This window comes from Fusarium falciforme, chromosome 10, assembly GCF_026873545.1.
Source record: "Fusarium falciforme chromosome 10, complete sequence".
Lineage (NCBI taxonomy): Eukaryota > Fungi > Ascomycota > Sordariomycetes > Hypocreales > Nectriaceae > Fusarium > Fusarium falciforme.
Window position 1 is genome coordinate 869,028 of NC_070553.1, and position 17,960 is coordinate 886,987.

The window sequence follows — 17,960 nt, forward strand, 5'->3', positions numbered from 1 at the left end:
GAAGAGTTGGTGAGCCTGAGCTGAAAATAAGATGCGGCTTTGGAAATAGTAATCAATAGCTCAGGAGGCGCCGGTTGGCCGTCTCAACCGACATGCTCAGCTGGTGCAGTCTCACATGCCGCAACGGCATGATGGAGCCGAGGACTTGAGACCGGCATATTTTACATATTTCGCCTTGTTTTTTTTTTCTTGTCCTGATTTGTTTCGTTTCATCCCATCGTTCAGAAAGACGCAAGGAAAGGCCAATCGCCAAGGAGCCTGTTCATGTGTCGACAGATCCAGTCGAATCACAAACAGAATTAAGCTTGATTAAGAAATAAGACCGGGCCTTGATCGGTTGCTTTGGCCATGTGTTTGATGACGCCAAGAATAAAGTGTGGAGTTTATTGATTGAGGCGGCTGGCTTTTTCGTTCCAGACTTTGGCGCTTGAGCCGAGATGGATAGCGCATAGCTTCCAGCCAGTGACAAACTTCATGTGCCTGGAAATGGGACCTGCCAAGGATCTTTTGTTGGCGCCTCTTCATTTGAATCAAGGATCTACCGGATGTCGGCTACGAAACGACGGGGTTTGTTTGCTTAAATTCCCGAGCGGCTGCAGGGTGGATGGGGGAAGCCAGTTCAGTTCCCGGATGTGCCGAGCCTTATGAAAGATGGAAGCAGATCAAGTTTCTCCGGCAAGACAGAAGGAAAGGAGCCCTGCGGCTTGAGAATAACCATCAATCATATAGATAGAATATCAGATTGCAGAATTTTATTAATTACCGGGTCCTTAGCCTTCCCGAAACGCCGGGTAGGTAAGATCTTGTAACTGTTGAGTACTCGATCAAGACAAGACGGTCTCTCGCAGACTCGTCATTGAAGATGATAATGATTGTTCAAGACACGTTGATGATAAATGCTAAGAGATACCTCATACAGGTACCGCGGCAATAGGTCTTATATGCTTCTCAACAGCGAGATTCAGAGCTAGCTTTCCCTATACCCGTCTCGATGCCATATCATTTCATACTCCTCCAATGCTACCTAACAATGAACAATGCGCTAAACTATTGTCACTGTCTGCAACAGTTCACTGTCTCGCCGAAGTCTCAGCGTGCTGCCTGTTTCAGAACTCCCATCAACTTTCTCTACATGCAGCCTGAAAAGCTCAACTCCCCTCTCGCCTTCAACAGCGGGCGCATAAAGGTAGCCTATACGTTCGTAAGTGTCACCAGCACCAGTCCCTCCATCTGTTTCGCTTTTCCTTCGTAGCACCACCCCTTCTGCGCTACTCCAAGATCCGCCCGGCATTCCTTCTACTACAAGCATAGTCGGCATGACCCACAGTTGTTGGTCTTCGAGTTCATCTTTGAGTGCTGCGTCAAGAACAAATGTGCCCTCTCCACCCTCTGTGACCTTGCCATCTATCTCAAATGACAACTGATCTCCTTGTTGCGATATGACCTTGAAAGAATAGAGACTTGCTTTCACCGTCATTTGTCCGCCTTGAACTTGGGCCATCTCATCATTCCCGAGTGGCACGACACTTGCGTCTACCACTTCGACCAAGTACTCCTCCCAGACGAGAGTACGAAGCATCGCCGGAATTCGAGCAGTGAAATAGATGGGCCCATCGATTGACGCCCACGACCACGATGGTGCACGGTAATCCGGTCGAGCCCTTGCTTCCTTTTCCTGGCGATCATCTCGACTCCAACAAAGAAGCCTCGCAGACGGTGACCACCATATACCAGCGAGATAACGATCTTTAAACTTCTGTTGGAACAGCTTGGCTACTCCAGAGAGGGCAATCAGCTTGTCCTCGCCAAAGGTAAGCTTGCTCTGGGAATATTGGGTAACAAGACGTTCCCATACTGCAACTGGTTCCTGTGATGTAGTGTTGACCGGCACCTGGCACCATTTTGAAATTGGTGGGATATCCATGCAAGCCTTCTCATCCAATGCATCCAGGTCAGTGCCGAATCTAAGGGCTTCGCCTGTTGCAAAGCGAACACCCTGGGGCCAGGCTTCGGTTGCAAATAGCTCTGAGCATCTCCAATACACCTGCCTCTTGCCGAATTGCAAGATCCGAGGCGCCAACAGTCGCTCTTGGAAAACCCAACCGCGCTGCGTGAGAGGCGCGGATTCGAAGTCGTCTTGTAGAGCTGACTCGTCCCAGAGAAGATAGTTCGTCTCTGGTTGATCGTCCCATTTTGATCCGATAATGACTGATTCAACTGAAGATAAGTCTCGTGGAGGGAAGAGTCCATCTTCAGGGCCATCAGAATGACCTGCCACTATGTTGACGATAGCGAAGCCATAAACATGACGCATAGTGGGCGCCTCTCTGACCCAGTCTTCTCTAGAGTCTTGCTAAATGCATAGAGAGTCTATCCACATATAACGGACACCTAACTGCTGTGCAATGAAGACAGCATCTTGGAAGGTGGCCGGGAGCTCATGGATCGGTATGCCCGCTGTCAAGGCTCTCATGGTCTCTGAGTTGAGCTGTAGGAACGCAGACGAACCCCAGCGATGGCTGAGCGTGAGGTATTCTCCGGAGATGGAGCCCGAGTCAGTCAACACTAACCGACAAGCCTTACTTCCCAGTACTCCAACATCAAGAAGCCGGGTTGGAAGCTGGAATTCTTCAGCATTCTTGCCGCGCTGTGTACATTTTTGATGCCGAGCAAGGCAAGTTTCCAGCCATGACTGCATGAGTTGAAAAGTGGCCCTGGATTTAAAGCCGCAGCTCTTTGGCTGACATAGATGCTGAAGTTCAGCATCTACCATGGTAATGTGTGAGTAAGTCCTGTGAGGGGAAGAAGTGTCTTCTCACCGGAACTAAGTGGAAGTAGACCGAAATCTAGAGCGTCATTTTCCACTTCACCATCAATTTCCCAAGTCAGGAGAAATGTAACGTGGCCAGGGTGACCAAAGTCATAGAGAAGATAACCAGAGCCAAACGAGCCTAAGGTTTCTAGTCCCGCGGATTTCGACGCCACACGTCGAGCAAGCCCGGTACAAACAACGCATCCAGTATTGATCCCACTTCGGAGCTGTTCAAGAGATTTCAGGTGCTCGACTACGGTCAAGGCTCCACCAGCGCGAGATTGCTCGCGTTTAGGGCCTTTGAAAATCGTGTTGCAGATATCGCAGAGAAGATTCGACATTTTAGTGCCGCTAGCTGAAGAAGGGCGGTGGGCCAATATTGGAAAACCAAGATCGGACAGATCGATGCCAAATGCGGGATCTATAGTCACAGCGTGGGCCCGAGGTCGAAGAGTCGAGCGAAGATGTTTCTTCTGCAAAGTGCCCAGACACGATGGTGGGCAAAAGTCGCAGCTTGCGACACGTGATAGACCACGTGTCCCTAATAGACGTCTCTACATGCATCAGACACAAGATTTGCATAGAGAGTTTTTAGGGGGCGTGATTCTCAGGCCATATGGTGGAGAAAAGAGAAAATATTGAGCCCCAATAAGATCCCTTACACACAATGTCCCGCTTCTCAAGTGGTTTATACCTCATTTCAATAGATCTATTCGCCGCGCCAATATCAAGTTTCAGGATTTCGTCCCTCTCCTTCGGGCAGTCTTTGACCCTCAACTGCGGGTCTCCCCGTGGCTAGGCTCTGACATGATTCCCACTCGCAATCGCCTTGACCCCAGCCCCCGCTTTGACCGTCTTGAAAGACTGCACGCCTGTCAGCTTCTGGCAGAGGACGGTGAGTTCCAGGATCGTCTCCCACGCGCCGCTCATCTTGCCCGTCTTGGCGACGTAGATCGTATGTAGCATGTCCATAATTTTTACTATAGTGGCCTAAAACCATATTGCTTCGCTCGAGTTTCACTCAAGGCGTTCCATTACTACTAAAATGATGACTGAAACTCAGACGAGATGTGCTTGAACATCTTTCAAGAGAATCTCGTGTATCTCGGCCGTGCTCGATCCAGCCAACACGCACTGGCACACCTTGACGGTGCGGAGCAGGGCAACAAGTATGTACAACTGCTCGGCCTCGTTGAGCTCCTCGTCAGTGAGGAAGTCCATGACATTATCGGCCAGGCCCTGGATGTCCTGGTGACCGCCTTCCTTGGCCGAGAGGTCGATGTTCATGAAGTCGACCTCAAACTCGGTCTGGAGGAGCTGCACAAGCGCCGGCGCTCCGTTCAGCAGGTCCCTGGGCCCGCGCGAGATCATGTCAGTCCGACCGACGTAGGAGAGCCAGGCGTCGATTCGCATCAGCTCGATATTCTGCTCCTCGCAGTGGAGTTCCTGGTCGTGCAGGTAGCTAGACACCTGCCAGTCGTACGAATAGAGTAGCTCGAGCGCTGGGATGGTGCACTGGAAGGCCGGGACGTGCACGCCTTTATAGGCACCCTGCGCGATGACCCCACCGCGGGCATTGCTTGCGTAGGCCGGATACGATGTGCGGCCGCGAGAGATCCAACCCTGGGTCTGGTAGTAGAAGAGGCTTGGATCGCAGTAGATTAAGCTGGCCTTCTCTTCCAGAAACCCCAGTAACGCCTCCAGGATAACGGTGATAGCACCAACCAGTGACGTCTGCAGGGGCGCGACAGACGCCCATGGCGTGGCCCAGAATCCCTGGTAGATGTCCACCTGGCAGAACCAATACATGTCCATCCGATCGAGGGAAACAACGTTTCCTCGCGATTTGTTCCGCTTGTCTCGCTCGAGCTCCCTCTCCTCTCTTCTCTGGTGGCGTTCCGCCTCTCTCTCAAAAGCCATCTGCTCTTCTGTCATTGACACTGGCCTTGAAGGCTCTGAGTCCGACCCGTCCTGCGGGTACGTTAGCAAGCGTTGAGGCCTGCCCTCATTCTTTTTTAACCCTTCAACAACGGCTTTGTCCCTCTGGATCTCGCGACTGCGCTCGTTCCGTGCTTCTTGTCGCATCTTGGCAGCAAGACCCCGGTCATGCGTTTCGGGGTTCATTGAACTTCCATCGCGAGATGCCCCTTCTTCTTCGTCACTATCCGGTGCGTCTTCTACCGTGGCCTGTCTCCGCGTTTGGCGTTTCCTTGGCTGCTGGCTAGTCGACCCTTTGGGTCTTCCTTCGGGCGATCCCCCCCAATGCGGCGTCTGTGTGAGAAGGAGAGAAGACACTGGCCTTCCAAAAGTAGCCAGGGAGCCTCCTACACCGGCTTGAGGTGCTGGTGGCCTAGATTCACTAGCTTCCAAAGAGACTCCCCGTGATTCATTCTGATCTTGTTCCTCATCGATATCTTCCATCGGAAATGCTGATGCACTAGTCTTTGGCTCACCTTGAAATGTGGGCATTGGAACCGGCGCGGGTTGAGTATCATCACTTTGTCTCGATGCTTTGTCGCCCTCTTGCGTCGAGTCGTTGGTCTGGTCAGGGCGGAGTGCATGCTCAGGCCTTTCACCCCCAACGAGATGTATCCCACTGGACTCAGGAACTTCTTTGGCATTTGACTTCCCGCCCGAGTGTTGCTCCTGAGCCGTCTCTACGGACGTCGTAGCCTGCCCTCCAGACAAGGCCGGGCCAATGGTCGACTCAGGTGGATGTGATGGTGTGACATGAACTTCCTCATCTTCCCCGGCTTCGCTCTGGACGTTCACCACTGGGGCTTTTTCTTTGCCTCCAAGGTCTTCCACAACACCTGATCTGGGAGGCGAATCTGGCTGAGTGATGGTCCAAACGCCGTCCTGGGGCCGGCGGGTTACAGACCTGGTGGCTCGAGTCTGAGGAACCAATTGTGTGTTCTGTTCTTCTTCGGGCTTTTCACCGGCTTCGGCAGCCCCATCCTCTGTATCGTATAGCTGTTTGAGATCGAATTGAATTATTCCGCCCCGTTTGAACGCTCTTTTGCGTGCCTTGGCGCTGGTAGGGTTGTTGGCCTCCTCTTGATAACTGGTCCATCGATCGTCTAGGCGCCTAGCAGTACGTTTACTCAGCGAGTTGAAGAACGTCCCAGCGACGGTACAGACGTTCCATGTCCGCGCCAGCCATCTTGGTTCAACAATTCCCCTGCCATCGGCGCTCCCAGGTGCTAGAGACCGAGGTATGACTGAGGCAAAGGGCCTAGGGGTGAAATGAAGTATCGGTCCGAGAATGGCATGGTTGGAGCTAGTAATCGAGCCGACGGCGCCCTGCATCGAGATGGACTTTTCCATGAATGAACAGCTCGTAATTTTCATACCCGCCGTCAACCCCATCACGGCAACATCCCTCATAGAAACTTGCATCGGTGCCGTTACTAGATCTGAGGGGCATCGGTCGGCATCATAAGTGACCGAGTGGTATCGCACTGAAGCTCCACATGACCCGTTGATGGCTTTGGAGAAGGACACCCAAGATGCCTCACCCACAGATCCGTCGACAGAATGAATGGCTCGTCGTTCCTTTTTCGGGAACGGCATCCTTGATCGAATTTGACTGGACCAATAGCTAAGCCAGATGCCCACGAAAGGCCAACCAGTACGAAAGCGCTGAAAGCGAGTCAATTGACCCCAAGATTCACTGTCGACGTTCGCTGCATGGATTTCCCACTCCCTAGTACGTCGGCTTCGGGTAGTCGTACCGTCGACTGAGGAGCCTGAGAAGGTCGAGGTGCTCGATGATAAGTTGTCGGCCACAAGAACTAGATCGAGGTCAGGAAGATGCTGCTGCCCGATGGCATAAGACTTGATATGTGGGCTCTGTTCAGGCCACAGGTCGGCCTGGAGACTAATTTGAGGGATAACACCACGCGGAAGCGAAACTGGGAGAGTTGCCAGATGCGGCGGCCCTGGCCAGGGAGCGGGCCAAACACGACACTATCGCAGAGGCGGATGAGCTGGCCAGTGATTAAGTACTGTTGCAATGCTTGGGCTACAGCGACTAGGAGCGCGAACAATGCGAAAACCAGGGCCACTACGGCCGAGATCGCGCCTGCGTCCCATTCATTAGCCATAACGGCGGCACCCTGAAGAGGTGAAGAGAGAACTGTATGGGATTCTTGTTCGCCCTCCACGTGGCAAAAGTTAGGCTCGACGGGACGAGCCGTGATGGGTTGCCAAAACAAGAGTTCCTCCTAGAGTAGGTATATTCGACAAAGTGGCAAAATAGGTGACGAACACAGAACCCTTGCCGAATTTGACAGGAAGAAGAGGTAGACGTTTAAGAAGCGGAAGGTTGCCAATTGGAATCTCTCGGGGCCCAACAGTAGTAGGTTGGTCTGGCTACCTTATTTGTGCACATCAGATGATAACATTTGTGGTTATTGCGGCTGCTAAAGAAATAGAGGTAGCCTAATCCGGAGTGGCTTAAGATAACTTTACAAAAAGTGTAAAAACAAACGGCCGAGACCCCAAAAAATAGTACACGTGAACGCGCCATCAGCTTCCTTTGGGCTGCGCCTTTAGGCAGCCTTCAATGGCAGCCTTCTAAGCCTCTTTGGTGGCTGTGGTCATGGTACTGTTGGGTTGAAATTATCTAACATTTCTACACAAGCGAGCTGACGAGGATATGTCATTGACAGGCTCCTTACTGGCTATCATCTCTGAGTGGCGGCCACACGATGGCCTTTCGCCAGACCTGACTCCGTGATAAGATATCAAGGGCATGCAAGTCTACGAAAAAGGATAAAGACCTCCTTAGTTCGTTTAGGTAGTTATGCGTTAGGCAGATGATTGTCACATGTTGTTGTAGCCAGGTGTGTTAGATTTACGCGAGACCACGAATAAATCACAATATCCCACCATCCTCTGTGATGATTTGATCCGTAACTTCCTTCATGTTTCACCTAGACGAGCTTAAACCGAGTCTTTCGACCCTTCACAAACTCCTTCATAAGATCCGTGTCAAAGATACTCCCGACCCCAATCCTCTGATACACATTCTCTCCAAGCTCCCTCAGAAACAAAACATCATAAACTGTACCCCTATACCGGCCACGAAATAGGGACACCTGGACCTCAAATTTGCTCAGTCTGCTAGATCCCACGTTGTGGCGCGTAGTAAACCTCGTCAAATCTTGCGCTTTTGAGCTTCCCCTTAATGATGTTTTGAGGCTCACGAGTCATCTCACCTGTCATTTCCCGGGCTCTCCAAGTTGCAAACAGTTGCTCGACTCTCATCTCTCTGATATTCTGCGGGCTTTCCTCTGCGCCCTTGACGACCACCTTGACAAGCCTCCCGTTCAGATGAAGTGCCCTGTTTTTGAGAGCGTTTGGATCACCAGGCGCGTGGACTGGTACTCGTAGAATCTGGAGCGCTTTCTCTGTCCCCCGGTGGCGATTGAACCACACCACAGGGCTGCAGAGAGACAGCCACGACCACGAGGGAGCACCGCAGGTGCAAGCAGCCGCCTGAGGTGCTCGAGATCTCCAAAGCAGGCCATGATGCAAATCTTCTCTCCAGAGACCAAATGCATATGTTGAGACAGGAGGGACATACTCCTTGCCCCTTCGAGCCATTGATCTGGCAATCAACCTTTCCTGCCTTTTACGCTGCCACGAGCCCTTGACTACCTTGTCGTACTCACCAGCGACGCCAGAGATGGCCACGAGATGGTCTTTGCTGGGAAACGTAAGATCTGTACTCGAGTATCCAGCAACGATGGTGTACCAGCGAGTATAGTGTGCCGTCTTCCGTCCTTCTAGGTCGACCTTTAAGGTACGGTTGAGAGCCATGCCAAGCCTGCCGATACTAAAATTTACGTCTGGCAGGTTCCGAGCATTCATGGTGGATCCGGGCAGTAGTTGGTTGCTAGGGATGGTTTTGGGTGTGGAGGAGGCGCATTCTGCAAATGTTTCCGAGTCGATGAAATACACGATTCGGCGGGAGAGCATGTGTTCCTAGAATACTAACCTTGTTAGTAGAGTGAAGTTCAAGTTTAGAGAAAGCAACTCACCCATCCCCGGGACACCAAGTTGCTCTAGTCAACATCACGAGAGAACAGCCTCTCAGCTTTGAGTGGTCGTCGATACGCATACATGTGACCAGCACGCTTCCCGTCTTCAAAGAACGGCAGCTGGGCAATAGACTCCATGCCCGGGCTCTTCATCTCCAAGAAGCCATGCTCTTCTGCTCCACTGATGGCACAGATTGTGAAGAGTGAGTGCTGATAATAATCTCCCATCCTTGTTGCCTCTTCTGTCCAGTCTTGACCGTTATCTCCACTTTGGGTGATACAGAGGCTGTCGATCCAGATATAGGAGATTTTGAGGCCCCGAGCAACTGCTATGGCATCTTGAAAAGTCGGAGTGAGCATATGCACGTCCACCTCGTTTAGACGGTCGCCGAGATTTGAGACGGTGGTATTGCATGCTGACGTGTTGTCATGCCACCTATGGCTCAGCGTGATGTACTTTCCCTTCTTACCGCCGGTGTTTTCTAGACAGACATGGTTCTCTGTCACCTTGACGCACCGCGTTGGAAGAGGTGACTCCGAGGGCTTTGGGCGTGCGTCTCCTGATGTCAATTTGGCACACGCCGTGTGTGCCCGACCGCCGTTCATGCATTGATCCAACCACTGGTTTAGCATCTCGTAAAACTCAGGAGTGTCCCTGTCTGTGCCTAGATATCTCCCTCCTAGCATTCCACTTTGCAATGCCCGGCTCTCTGGACAAGATGACAGCGTCAGCTCAAGACGTCAAACTTCCGGGATAGGCTGGTAAAGGCTCACCATCGTCTGCGGCAAGACATATCTCGTAATTGGTGAACTCCTCTGTGATCAAAACATTGATATGATCCACGGTCGAACTCGCAAACTTGTCATTGGCCAGGACCACATGAACCGTATTGAGCCGAGGCTTATCCTTGTTGGTGCCAGTTCCTCTAACATGAAGTCGAAGCCAGCGGCATGTGTCGGGCAAAGCTTTCTTGGCCGGCGTAATATGTTCATATTCCTGTTTGCGGAAACCTTTCCTCATGCTTGAAGCCACCTCCCATAGCAGGGTGCAGAATCGACATCCATTGAGGCTTTTCTGTTCTAGATAGGCGAGACTGCGCGTCCAGGGCAGCACACTGGCTGCCATGTTGAACTTGCAGATGTCGAGCTCTGCAAATGTTGTACAGAGGGTCATTTTGACGAGAACTGGCGGCTAGGTGATGGAGGTCGAAGGAAATGGGGAGTTGGGTATTGATTGACAGCAACTTTCCTCGATTCATCACGCTGTCGCGTGAAAGAATAAATGTTACAGAACAAGACAACAATAAGCGCTTGCTACCCCCTGTCATCTTACTCCACCAGCCAAGATCCAATCATGCCAACAGTGGTGCTGATCCTACCTGCAAGAAATCCTTGGCATGCGTCGCAGATCCCTCAGCCTGATTTCAACCCCGGGCTCAACTCTCGCGTTCTTCCTTCTCTTAATGACGCCCCCAAAGAGGCCATCAGCTTCTCTTTAGCAACATCCTCAATGACTTTGCGACCATGGCGCGCTTCGACATATGGTCCTTCAGGCCGCCCCTCTTCTGGAGGCGGATTTTTCAGTCTCCATACCAGAAATGGCATATCGGATTATGTGCCTGGCATAGTCTTTGTTGTATCCCCATTATCACGCTCAACATCCTCGCTAGGGAGATTAGACCAGGGCTCGAGCTGCGTCTGACATCGATATTGCTGTCTGTGTCCTTTACCTTTGTCACCCTTTTTTGCGGAACAATGTCTGGGACTATGCTTCCTCAACAGGGGATTTTACTGATGCACGCTGTATTGGCCATGATTAGCGCTATCCCTGCTGTCATCTTGTTTGCTTCGCTCTTCAAGGAGGGCGATGCTCATCATTAGAAACTTACCTGGTGGTACTTTGCTACCGCCATCATGCCGGTTCCTCTGAGTTGCCTGGCAACACTTGTCACATCGGTTTACCTGATGATCGAAGATGGCCCAGTTGTCAAGACTTCAGCCCAGGCAATGAACAGTGATGAGCATCTCCGCAATGAACCCCAGACCAGCATGGAATCCCTCCACTATGAAGTTCTTCTTGGCGATTCAGGTGTCGATACCGAAGGCGCTATCAGCGATGGGCCAATTGGACAGTGATACCTGAAGCAGATACGCCGCGAAATCCCCGATGAAGCCATGAGCAACACCACCTTCCATCAAAGTGGAGGAAGTTGGCCTCCACCATATCCATGGGGCAAACGCACCAGATGGCCGCGTGATGAAGAGCAGCTTCCGGCAGACTCTACAATGTACAATACCGAAGACGGTGGAAGATACTTTACACACGTCTCTGATACCAAGCCGATCTGGAGGGACCCGCGATTCCGCACTGGATGGACCAAGTTTGTCGACGGAGGAACAGGGAGGACGTGTTATGTCGATCACAACAACAGATATACAACCTGGCTCAAGCCAGCTCTACCATATCTGAAGGGATTCGATGACGACAGTTTCAGAGAGTGCGAAAAGATCTGGATAAGGCGCGCAAACCGCTTCTTCTTTGTCAACCACCGAACAGGAGAGACAACATGGAAAAATCCGCAGCGCAAGAAGCAACCGAAGGCAGAATTCGTCGATAAATCAGGGGATCTGCCTCCTGGATGGGAAAAGTACTCCTCTCCCGAAGGCAGGGATTACTATGTCTGCCACAACACTCAAACCTGGACATGGCTCGACCCAAGGGGTTCCCAACCTCCTCTCGACGCCAGGTGGCTACAGGAGTTGCATCACGGCCGCGGCGGTGGCGAAGGCGCGACGATCCGCTTCTTGGACATGCAGACCGGCGAGTGGTCTTACAAAGACCCCAGAAGGCCTGAACAACCTCCAGACGCAGGTGAACCCCCAAAATCAGCCCAGTCGGAGCCAAGCAACAATGGAGAGAGTATACACAATGACATCGGCTTCAAACAGCGTTACATGGCGGCAAGGTACACCCGTCTGTATGCCCTTTTGTCAGGAATATTGATGTCGGCCCAGGGTGGAATTGCAGTTACTATTGCACTGCGGCTGCGACTTAATACAGGTGATAACTGGTATGCAGTTCGAGTTTACGTGTTGGAAGATTGTTAACATTGCTAGGTTGATATTTGTCCCATGGATGCCCGTACTCACCGGCACCATTGACTTGGGGGTAACACTGACGACCCTTTTCTTCTTCTTCTACCTTGGTCCTCCTACATTGGATGCAATAACTAATCATGTGAGCTGTTTAGCTTGGATAGCAAGTTCAGCTACGATGGCTTTTCCGGTTGCTGTGGAAGTCGTTTTCGTAGAGAACGTTCGCCCGAAGAATATAGGTCAAGATGATGCAGACGAGTATCTAAGGGTAACTCGAGGATTGATCAAAGGGCTACTAGTTGTGAGCTGTTCATCTGCACTGGCAATGGCTCTTTGGATATGGCATGGGTATGCCTTTGGCAGATATTGGAGGTAGCAATATTGTATACATACTATTGGTTAGGTGCTGTCAAGATCTACTATTCCCTAAACCTGCTCCTGACATCGATATTGTCATAAACACCAAATGCCAATTAAATAATCTTTAGCTTCTGTGACAAGGTTAAGTATTTGTACTGGGGCCTCCAGCTGCTGTTGAGCGTCGCTCATCAGAAGCCTTGCTTTCCAGCCTCGCCAAAAGATGCGGATATAGGTCTCGAAGATTGACCGCACGCTCCAACAAAGAGGGGTCGACGACGTCCTGCGCAAGCACTTCCAGTACAGATGCAGCTACATGCCGAATCTTCTCGGTACATGGCTCACCGTTCAGTCTGAGGCTGTCGAGGCCAGAAGTATGGATGACGTACAGCATGTCTTCGGCGATCTGCAATATTTGACGGTCTAAGCCAGCGCCGAGGCTTCTTTGTACATGCTCGGTCTGTGGTTGAGCTTGGTTGCCACGGTTTGAAGACAATCGAGACGTAGGACTCGCGGCCATCAAATCTGACTGCGATAGAGACATCTGGGAGTCTGTCCCGGGTGATAGGTTCGGCAGCTTTGGGGCTGCCAGAGGATTGTTAATCCCCAAGAATGAATAATTCCGTAGGAAAAAGAGTTTCAGATATTGATGAGATATGTGCAAGTTTGTTCGCTGTATTGCAAGGGCCTGGGGGACGCGAGGCTGATAGTCCCCTTGCTTGGCAAAGGAAAAGCCCTCGAGAGTGATGTCGACAGAGTTGTGGAACCGAAGAGCTGTGGGAAGATCGTCGAGAATTGCGCAAAACCTGAAATATGAAGTAGCCAGTCGGCTGTCCGATGTGGCTGTATCGACTGAATCTCCTTCTCGCACCGCCTGTAAGAGATTCTCTGCTGCCTTCCACAGATCCTGGTTTGCGTTGAAGCCTGTTAGGATGCCGATACTGTGTTGTCGACCATCATATTTTGTTATCACAGCCTGATCCTCTGGGCCAAACTCTTTGGGGTACCTCGGAACCCTGACACCCCTGAACAGGCTCTTGTTGAAGATACTCGGATGGTCGCCAAGGAAGCAAGATGCCTGACATCCAGTGTACAACGCCCAAAAGGCACGTCGGCACAGTTGGCTTTCTACAAAAGGCATTGACTCATACGTCTTCTCATCGTGCAATCGCATCAGCAATGCTGTATTCATGGCTTGCCCAAGAACATACCATGATGCCTGGGGATTTCCAGAAACATGGTGCCAGGCGGCATGCATGAGATGTATGACCACGGAAGAGCTGTCAAGGCATTCGATGTCCTGTAGCCCGTATTCATCCTGTGCCTTTTTGAAGGCTGCGTAGAATACATGGGCAACTGGCCATGAAACTCCAGATATTGAACTTGGCAGAACCGCAAGGGTATAAGCACAGATTGAGGTCGAGAGCATGAAGGATTTTGTGTCCCAGGCCCCTCCCGGGTCCTGTAACTCTACCAGAGTATGGTCAAGAGAAGGTCTGTACATGATGGGATATATCGGGTAGATGTTGTCATAAAATAATTCGACGCAGGTTTTCATATAGGAGATGACACTTTCTGCGTCGACATTGGCGGCCACCAAATCTCTGGACAAGTCTTGCAGCCAGACGTGAAACTTGAAGTTCTCAGAGCAGGGTAAAGCGCAAGATACTCTCAACGAAGCTTCTGGATTCGGACCGAAAGACGCTTGACGCCAATCTTGGCGAGAACCGGGCACGCCATGATGCTGCAGCCCAGGGCCATGGTCCAAATTACCCGCGGCAGTTCCAACATCCGCGGCCGTGTCCCGTGGCTCTGGCAAGGCGGGACGGAGAGGTGCCAAGGCTTCTGTATCAGGTAACCGGCTCCGGGCTTTTCTGCCACGCTTGCTAAGAGCTCGTAGCGTCTGGCATCGAACACCAATGTTTTGGCAATTTGCGCATGATGGTTGTCTAGCATCGCACTACCGGCCAGGACGGTTAGAATTTGGGCGCACTAGAGCATGTCTCGATCACTTACCTTGATCTTCCTTTTGTGGCATGAATCACAACTTAAGCTCACCCTTGAGGTGAGAGTTCGGGTTGGCCGTCGAACTGGAACATCCGATGTGATTGGCACAGGGTGCGGGATGGGAAAAGGCGATGTCGAGGTCTCGGGGCTGTCCAATGGAAGCCGATGCTCCCCTAAGAACGAGTCCGAATCTGACGGCATTGGAGCTTTCTAGGAAAAAGAAAAAATGGGATGGTTGGTTTAGAAGGGGTTGTTGGATGGGGCGAGTGTTGGAAAACTCCGCGACTTTTGAGTTTCCCCCCTGTCGAGAACGGCTAATTCATAGCCAATGACGGTTCAGGAGCTAGCAAGGACTCGAAATAAGCTTCTCGAGTCTCATTTGCAGAATCGTGCCGGCGCTAATCCCAAAGTGCTTGGATCGTGTTGATCCCCGGGACCTACTATGTAACAACCTCGCTCGTGTGATCGTGTTGTCGCGGCATCTCCAGTCTACCCCAGATCCATGAACCCAAGTCACAGACAGCTCCGCCTTCAGACTCCATTATTCGGTCCTATTGCAAGCCTAGAATGCATTAGTTCTTCAACCGACGTCCGTTGAACCTCCATGTTGGCAGTCCATGTTTTCAGGCCAGGGCTAGATACTAGCCGCGGCCATGCTCCCACTTCACCTCATGTTTCCTGGCCAAAGGCCCGAAAGAATGGCATCGCCAAGTGGACCTTGCTTTCCAGGTTTTGTAGAACCATTCATGACTATTACCGCGGGGTTCCGGGGTACGGGGATGCCCAACCTATCCATTATAAAGAGGGAAGCTTACGTACGGTCATGATGTGAACAAGATCTACATGGCCTCAACGCCCTTTGTTCATTCCAATCAAATCAACTCCCACCAGTACCTGGCTACACCATGAAGCTTCTTGTAGTTCTTGCAGTTGCGTTGGGAGCACCCGCTTATGCGGTCCAATGCGCCAACGAGAGCGCCTCTTGTCACGAGGAGCTCGAGAGGTTTTGGAGCTACGGCCGTTCACCTCCTGTCTACCCTTCTCGTAAGTCTTATTCACCAATCAGTCACTGTTTCACCCCGTGAGACTTATACTTATCCATTCAGCTCCCGCTACTGGTCTGGGTGACTGGCAGGAAGCATTCAAGCAAGCTCGGTTATTTGTTTCCCAAATGACCATCGAAGAAAAAGCAAACCTCACCAGTGGCTACGAAGGTATCAACGGCTGTGGCGGAAATGGTGGCAGTGTACCACGCCTCAACGTTCCTGGCCTATGCTACGCCGATGCGAGCGCCGGAGTGCGGGCGCAGGAGGGCGTCAACTCGTATCCCCCAGGCCTTCACGTCGGCGCCAGCTGGAACCGAGAACTAGCCTACGCCAGAGCTCTTCATCTGGGAGCGGAGTTCAAGCGCAAGGGAGCCAACGTCGCCTTGGCCCCTTCGATCGGTGGTTTGGGGAGAGTTGTCAAGGGAGGACGAAACTGGGAATCTCCGAGCAACGACCCTTACCTGACGGGCGCCTTGATTCGTCCGACGGTCCAGGGTCTACAGAAGTCGGTCATTGCTTGTGTAAAGCACTTAATCGCAAACGAACAAGAAACCAGCCGCAAGGCTCCCGAGTTTCTTCCCCACAAGTTCAATGCCTCTGTCTCGTCTAATCTCGATGACAAGACGATGCACGAACTTTACCTGTGGCCTTTTTACGATGCTATTCACGCAGGAGCTGGATCTGTCATGTGCGCCTACAATCGTGTCAACAACAGCTATTCCTGCCAGAACAGTAAGCTTATAAACGGCCTCTTGAAGGAAGAGCTTGGATTCCAGGGCTTTGTCGTCACGGATTGGTATGAGCACAAGAGCGGCGTGGCGAGCGCCAATGCTGGTCTGGACGTTGTCATGCCAGTGGCTCCCCTGTGGAACGGCAAAGAGGGCAGTCTGGTTGAGATGGTCAACAATGACTCAGTGGATGCTTCTCGTCTTGACGACATGGCGACTCGTATCGTTGCTTCTTGGCTGAAGTACGGTGCTTTGAATGGTACCAAGCCTGGTGTTGGCTTCCCCATCGACCCGACAAAGCCTCATGACTACGTCGAAGCCCGAGATCCTGCTTCCAATGCCGTCATCCTGCAAAGCGCCATCGAAGGCCATGTTCTCGTCAAAAACGTCAACAACGCTCTGCCTCTGAAGAAGCCTCGCTTCCTCTCCGTGTTTGGGTACGACGCTGCAGCACAGAACCTGAACACGCCCGATCCTAACCCCTTCACACTTTGGGCGATGGGATTCGGAGGTGGCCAACGCTACCTTAATGGTAGTCTATTCACCAACGATACCCTATTCTCGCTTTTCGGCGCGAGCCTAGACATGAGCCAAGTTGGGCCTTCTGTCTTTCTCAACGGAACTCTTATTTCTGGTGGAGGCTCTGGTTCTTCGACAGGCGTAATCGATGCACCTCTGGATGCACTGAAACGTCAAGCATACGATGATGGAACATTTCTCTTTTGGGACACGGTATCCTTCACCCCAAACGTCAACCCAGCTTCCGAAGCTTGCTTGGTCTTCATTAACGCGATGGCGTCCGAGAGCCACGACCGCAAAAACCTGACCGACCCTTACTCGGATCACCTCGTCACATCTGTGGCGTCCAAGTGCCGCAACACAATGGTTGTGGTGCACGCAGCAGGCATCCGGCTTGTTGACCCTTGGATCGAGCACCCCAACGTCACGGCCGTCATCATGGCCCACCTTCCAGGTCAAGATTCTGGTCGTGCCTTGGTAGAGATCCTGTATGGAAGACAGTCTCCATCCGGGAGACTACCCTACATGATAGCCAAGCAAGAGTCGGACTATGGATCTATCCTAGACCCGGGCTTTCCGAGTGATGAGACACCGTATTACCCTCAAAGCAACTTTACTGAAGGTGTCTTTATTGATTATAAGCACTTTGAACATTATAGTATCAAGCCGAGGTTCGAATTTGGATTCGGTTTGACTTACACGACATTTGAATACTCCAACCTGATGGTCGACGTTGATGAGTCTGCCAGTCTCCTCCCACCTAACCCGAAAATCGTGTTGGAAGGTGGGGTCAGCTCACTCTGGGATCAAATTGGTTCCGTAACTTGTACAATTAAGAACACGGGCAACTTTACATCCGCCGAGGTTGCTCAGCTGTACCTGCATCTCCCTGGCGACGGGCCATCCAAGGTCCTCCGCGGTTTCGAGAAGAAGACGCTTGTCCCAGGAGCGAGTAACAATTTCACATTTCCCCTGCAGAGGCGTGACCTCAGCTCCTGGGATACCGTTAGGCAGCAGTGGGTTCTTAATAGGGGTTCGTACGACGTCATGGTGGGCAAGAGTGTTTTGGATATCCAGCTTCGCGGAAACTTTACCTTGAACTGAGGTAATCGTCCATAGTGACAAAGTGTCCTGAATAACAGTATATTGGAGTCTTTCAATTTCACAGATACGTTCCATGGCGTAGAATGGGGTGCGATTCAATAGAGCAGAGTAAGCCGTATACTTCTCATGTCAATATCCCTTTGAATAAGCCCCGAGTCAATAGAGCAATGCATTCATGCTCCTCAAATAGACCTTATCTGCGAAAAGAAAAAAAAAAAAAAAAAAGCCTCCTTGGCGTAAAAGA

General features: G+C 51.5%; 6 protein-coding genes across 6 annotated transcripts; 2 read left to right on the forward strand and 4 right to left on the reverse strand.

The window, feature by feature from the left end:
- Positions 1-1,042: 1,042 nt before the first annotated feature.
- On the reverse strand, positions 1,043-2,314 carry NCS54_01215700 (HET domain-containing protein; the record flags this gene model as incomplete). Its single annotated transcript, XM_053157403.1, has 1 exon — positions 1,043-2,314. The coding sequence occupies one exon, from the start codon at positions 2,312-2,314 to the stop codon at positions 1,043-1,045; it is 1,272 nt and encodes a 423-aa protein (XP_053013378.1).
- Positions 2,315-3,871: 1,557 nt separating this feature from the next.
- On the reverse strand, positions 3,872-6,385 carry NCS54_01215800 (Hypothetical protein; the record flags this gene model as incomplete). The annotated part of the gene is made up of 2 exons (XM_053157404.1): positions 3,872-4,783; positions 4,841-6,385. 2 exons carry the CDS (start codon positions 6,383-6,385, stop codon positions 3,872-3,874), a joined length of 2,457 nt encoding a protein of 818 aa, XP_053013379.1.
- A 2,498-nt stretch (positions 6,386-8,883) lies between these two features.
- On the reverse strand, positions 8,884-10,033 carry NCS54_01215900 (HET domain-containing protein; the record flags this gene model as incomplete). The annotated part of the gene is made up of 2 exons (XM_053157405.1): positions 8,884-9,569; positions 9,634-10,033. The coding sequence occupies 2 exons, from the start codon at positions 10,031-10,033 to the stop codon at positions 8,884-8,886; spliced, it is 1,086 nt and encodes a 361-aa protein (XP_053013380.1).
- Positions 10,034-11,145: 1,112 nt separating this feature from the next.
- Positions 11,146-11,967, forward strand: NCS54_01216000 (Hypothetical protein; the record flags this gene model as incomplete). Its single annotated transcript, XM_053157406.1, has 1 exon — positions 11,146-11,967. One exon carries the CDS (start codon positions 11,146-11,148, stop codon positions 11,965-11,967), a length of 822 nt encoding a protein of 273 aa, XP_053013381.1.
- Positions 11,968-12,457: 490 nt separating this feature from the next.
- NCS54_01216100 (Fungal-trans domain-containing protein) lies at positions 12,458-13,816 on the reverse strand (the record flags this gene model as incomplete). Its single annotated transcript, XM_053157407.1, has 1 exon — positions 12,458-13,816. One exon carries the CDS (start codon positions 13,814-13,816, stop codon positions 12,458-12,460), a length of 1,359 nt encoding a protein of 452 aa, XP_053013382.1.
- Positions 13,817-15,224: 1,408 nt separating this feature from the next.
- NCS54_01216200 (Fn3-like domain-containing protein) lies at positions 15,225-17,716 on the forward strand (the record flags this gene model as incomplete). The annotated part of the gene is made up of 2 exons (XM_053157408.1): positions 15,225-15,363; positions 15,426-17,716. The coding sequence occupies 2 exons, from the start codon at positions 15,225-15,227 to the stop codon at positions 17,714-17,716; spliced, it is 2,430 nt and encodes an 809-aa protein (XP_053013383.1).
- Between the last annotated feature and the right edge of the window lie 244 nt (positions 17,717-17,960).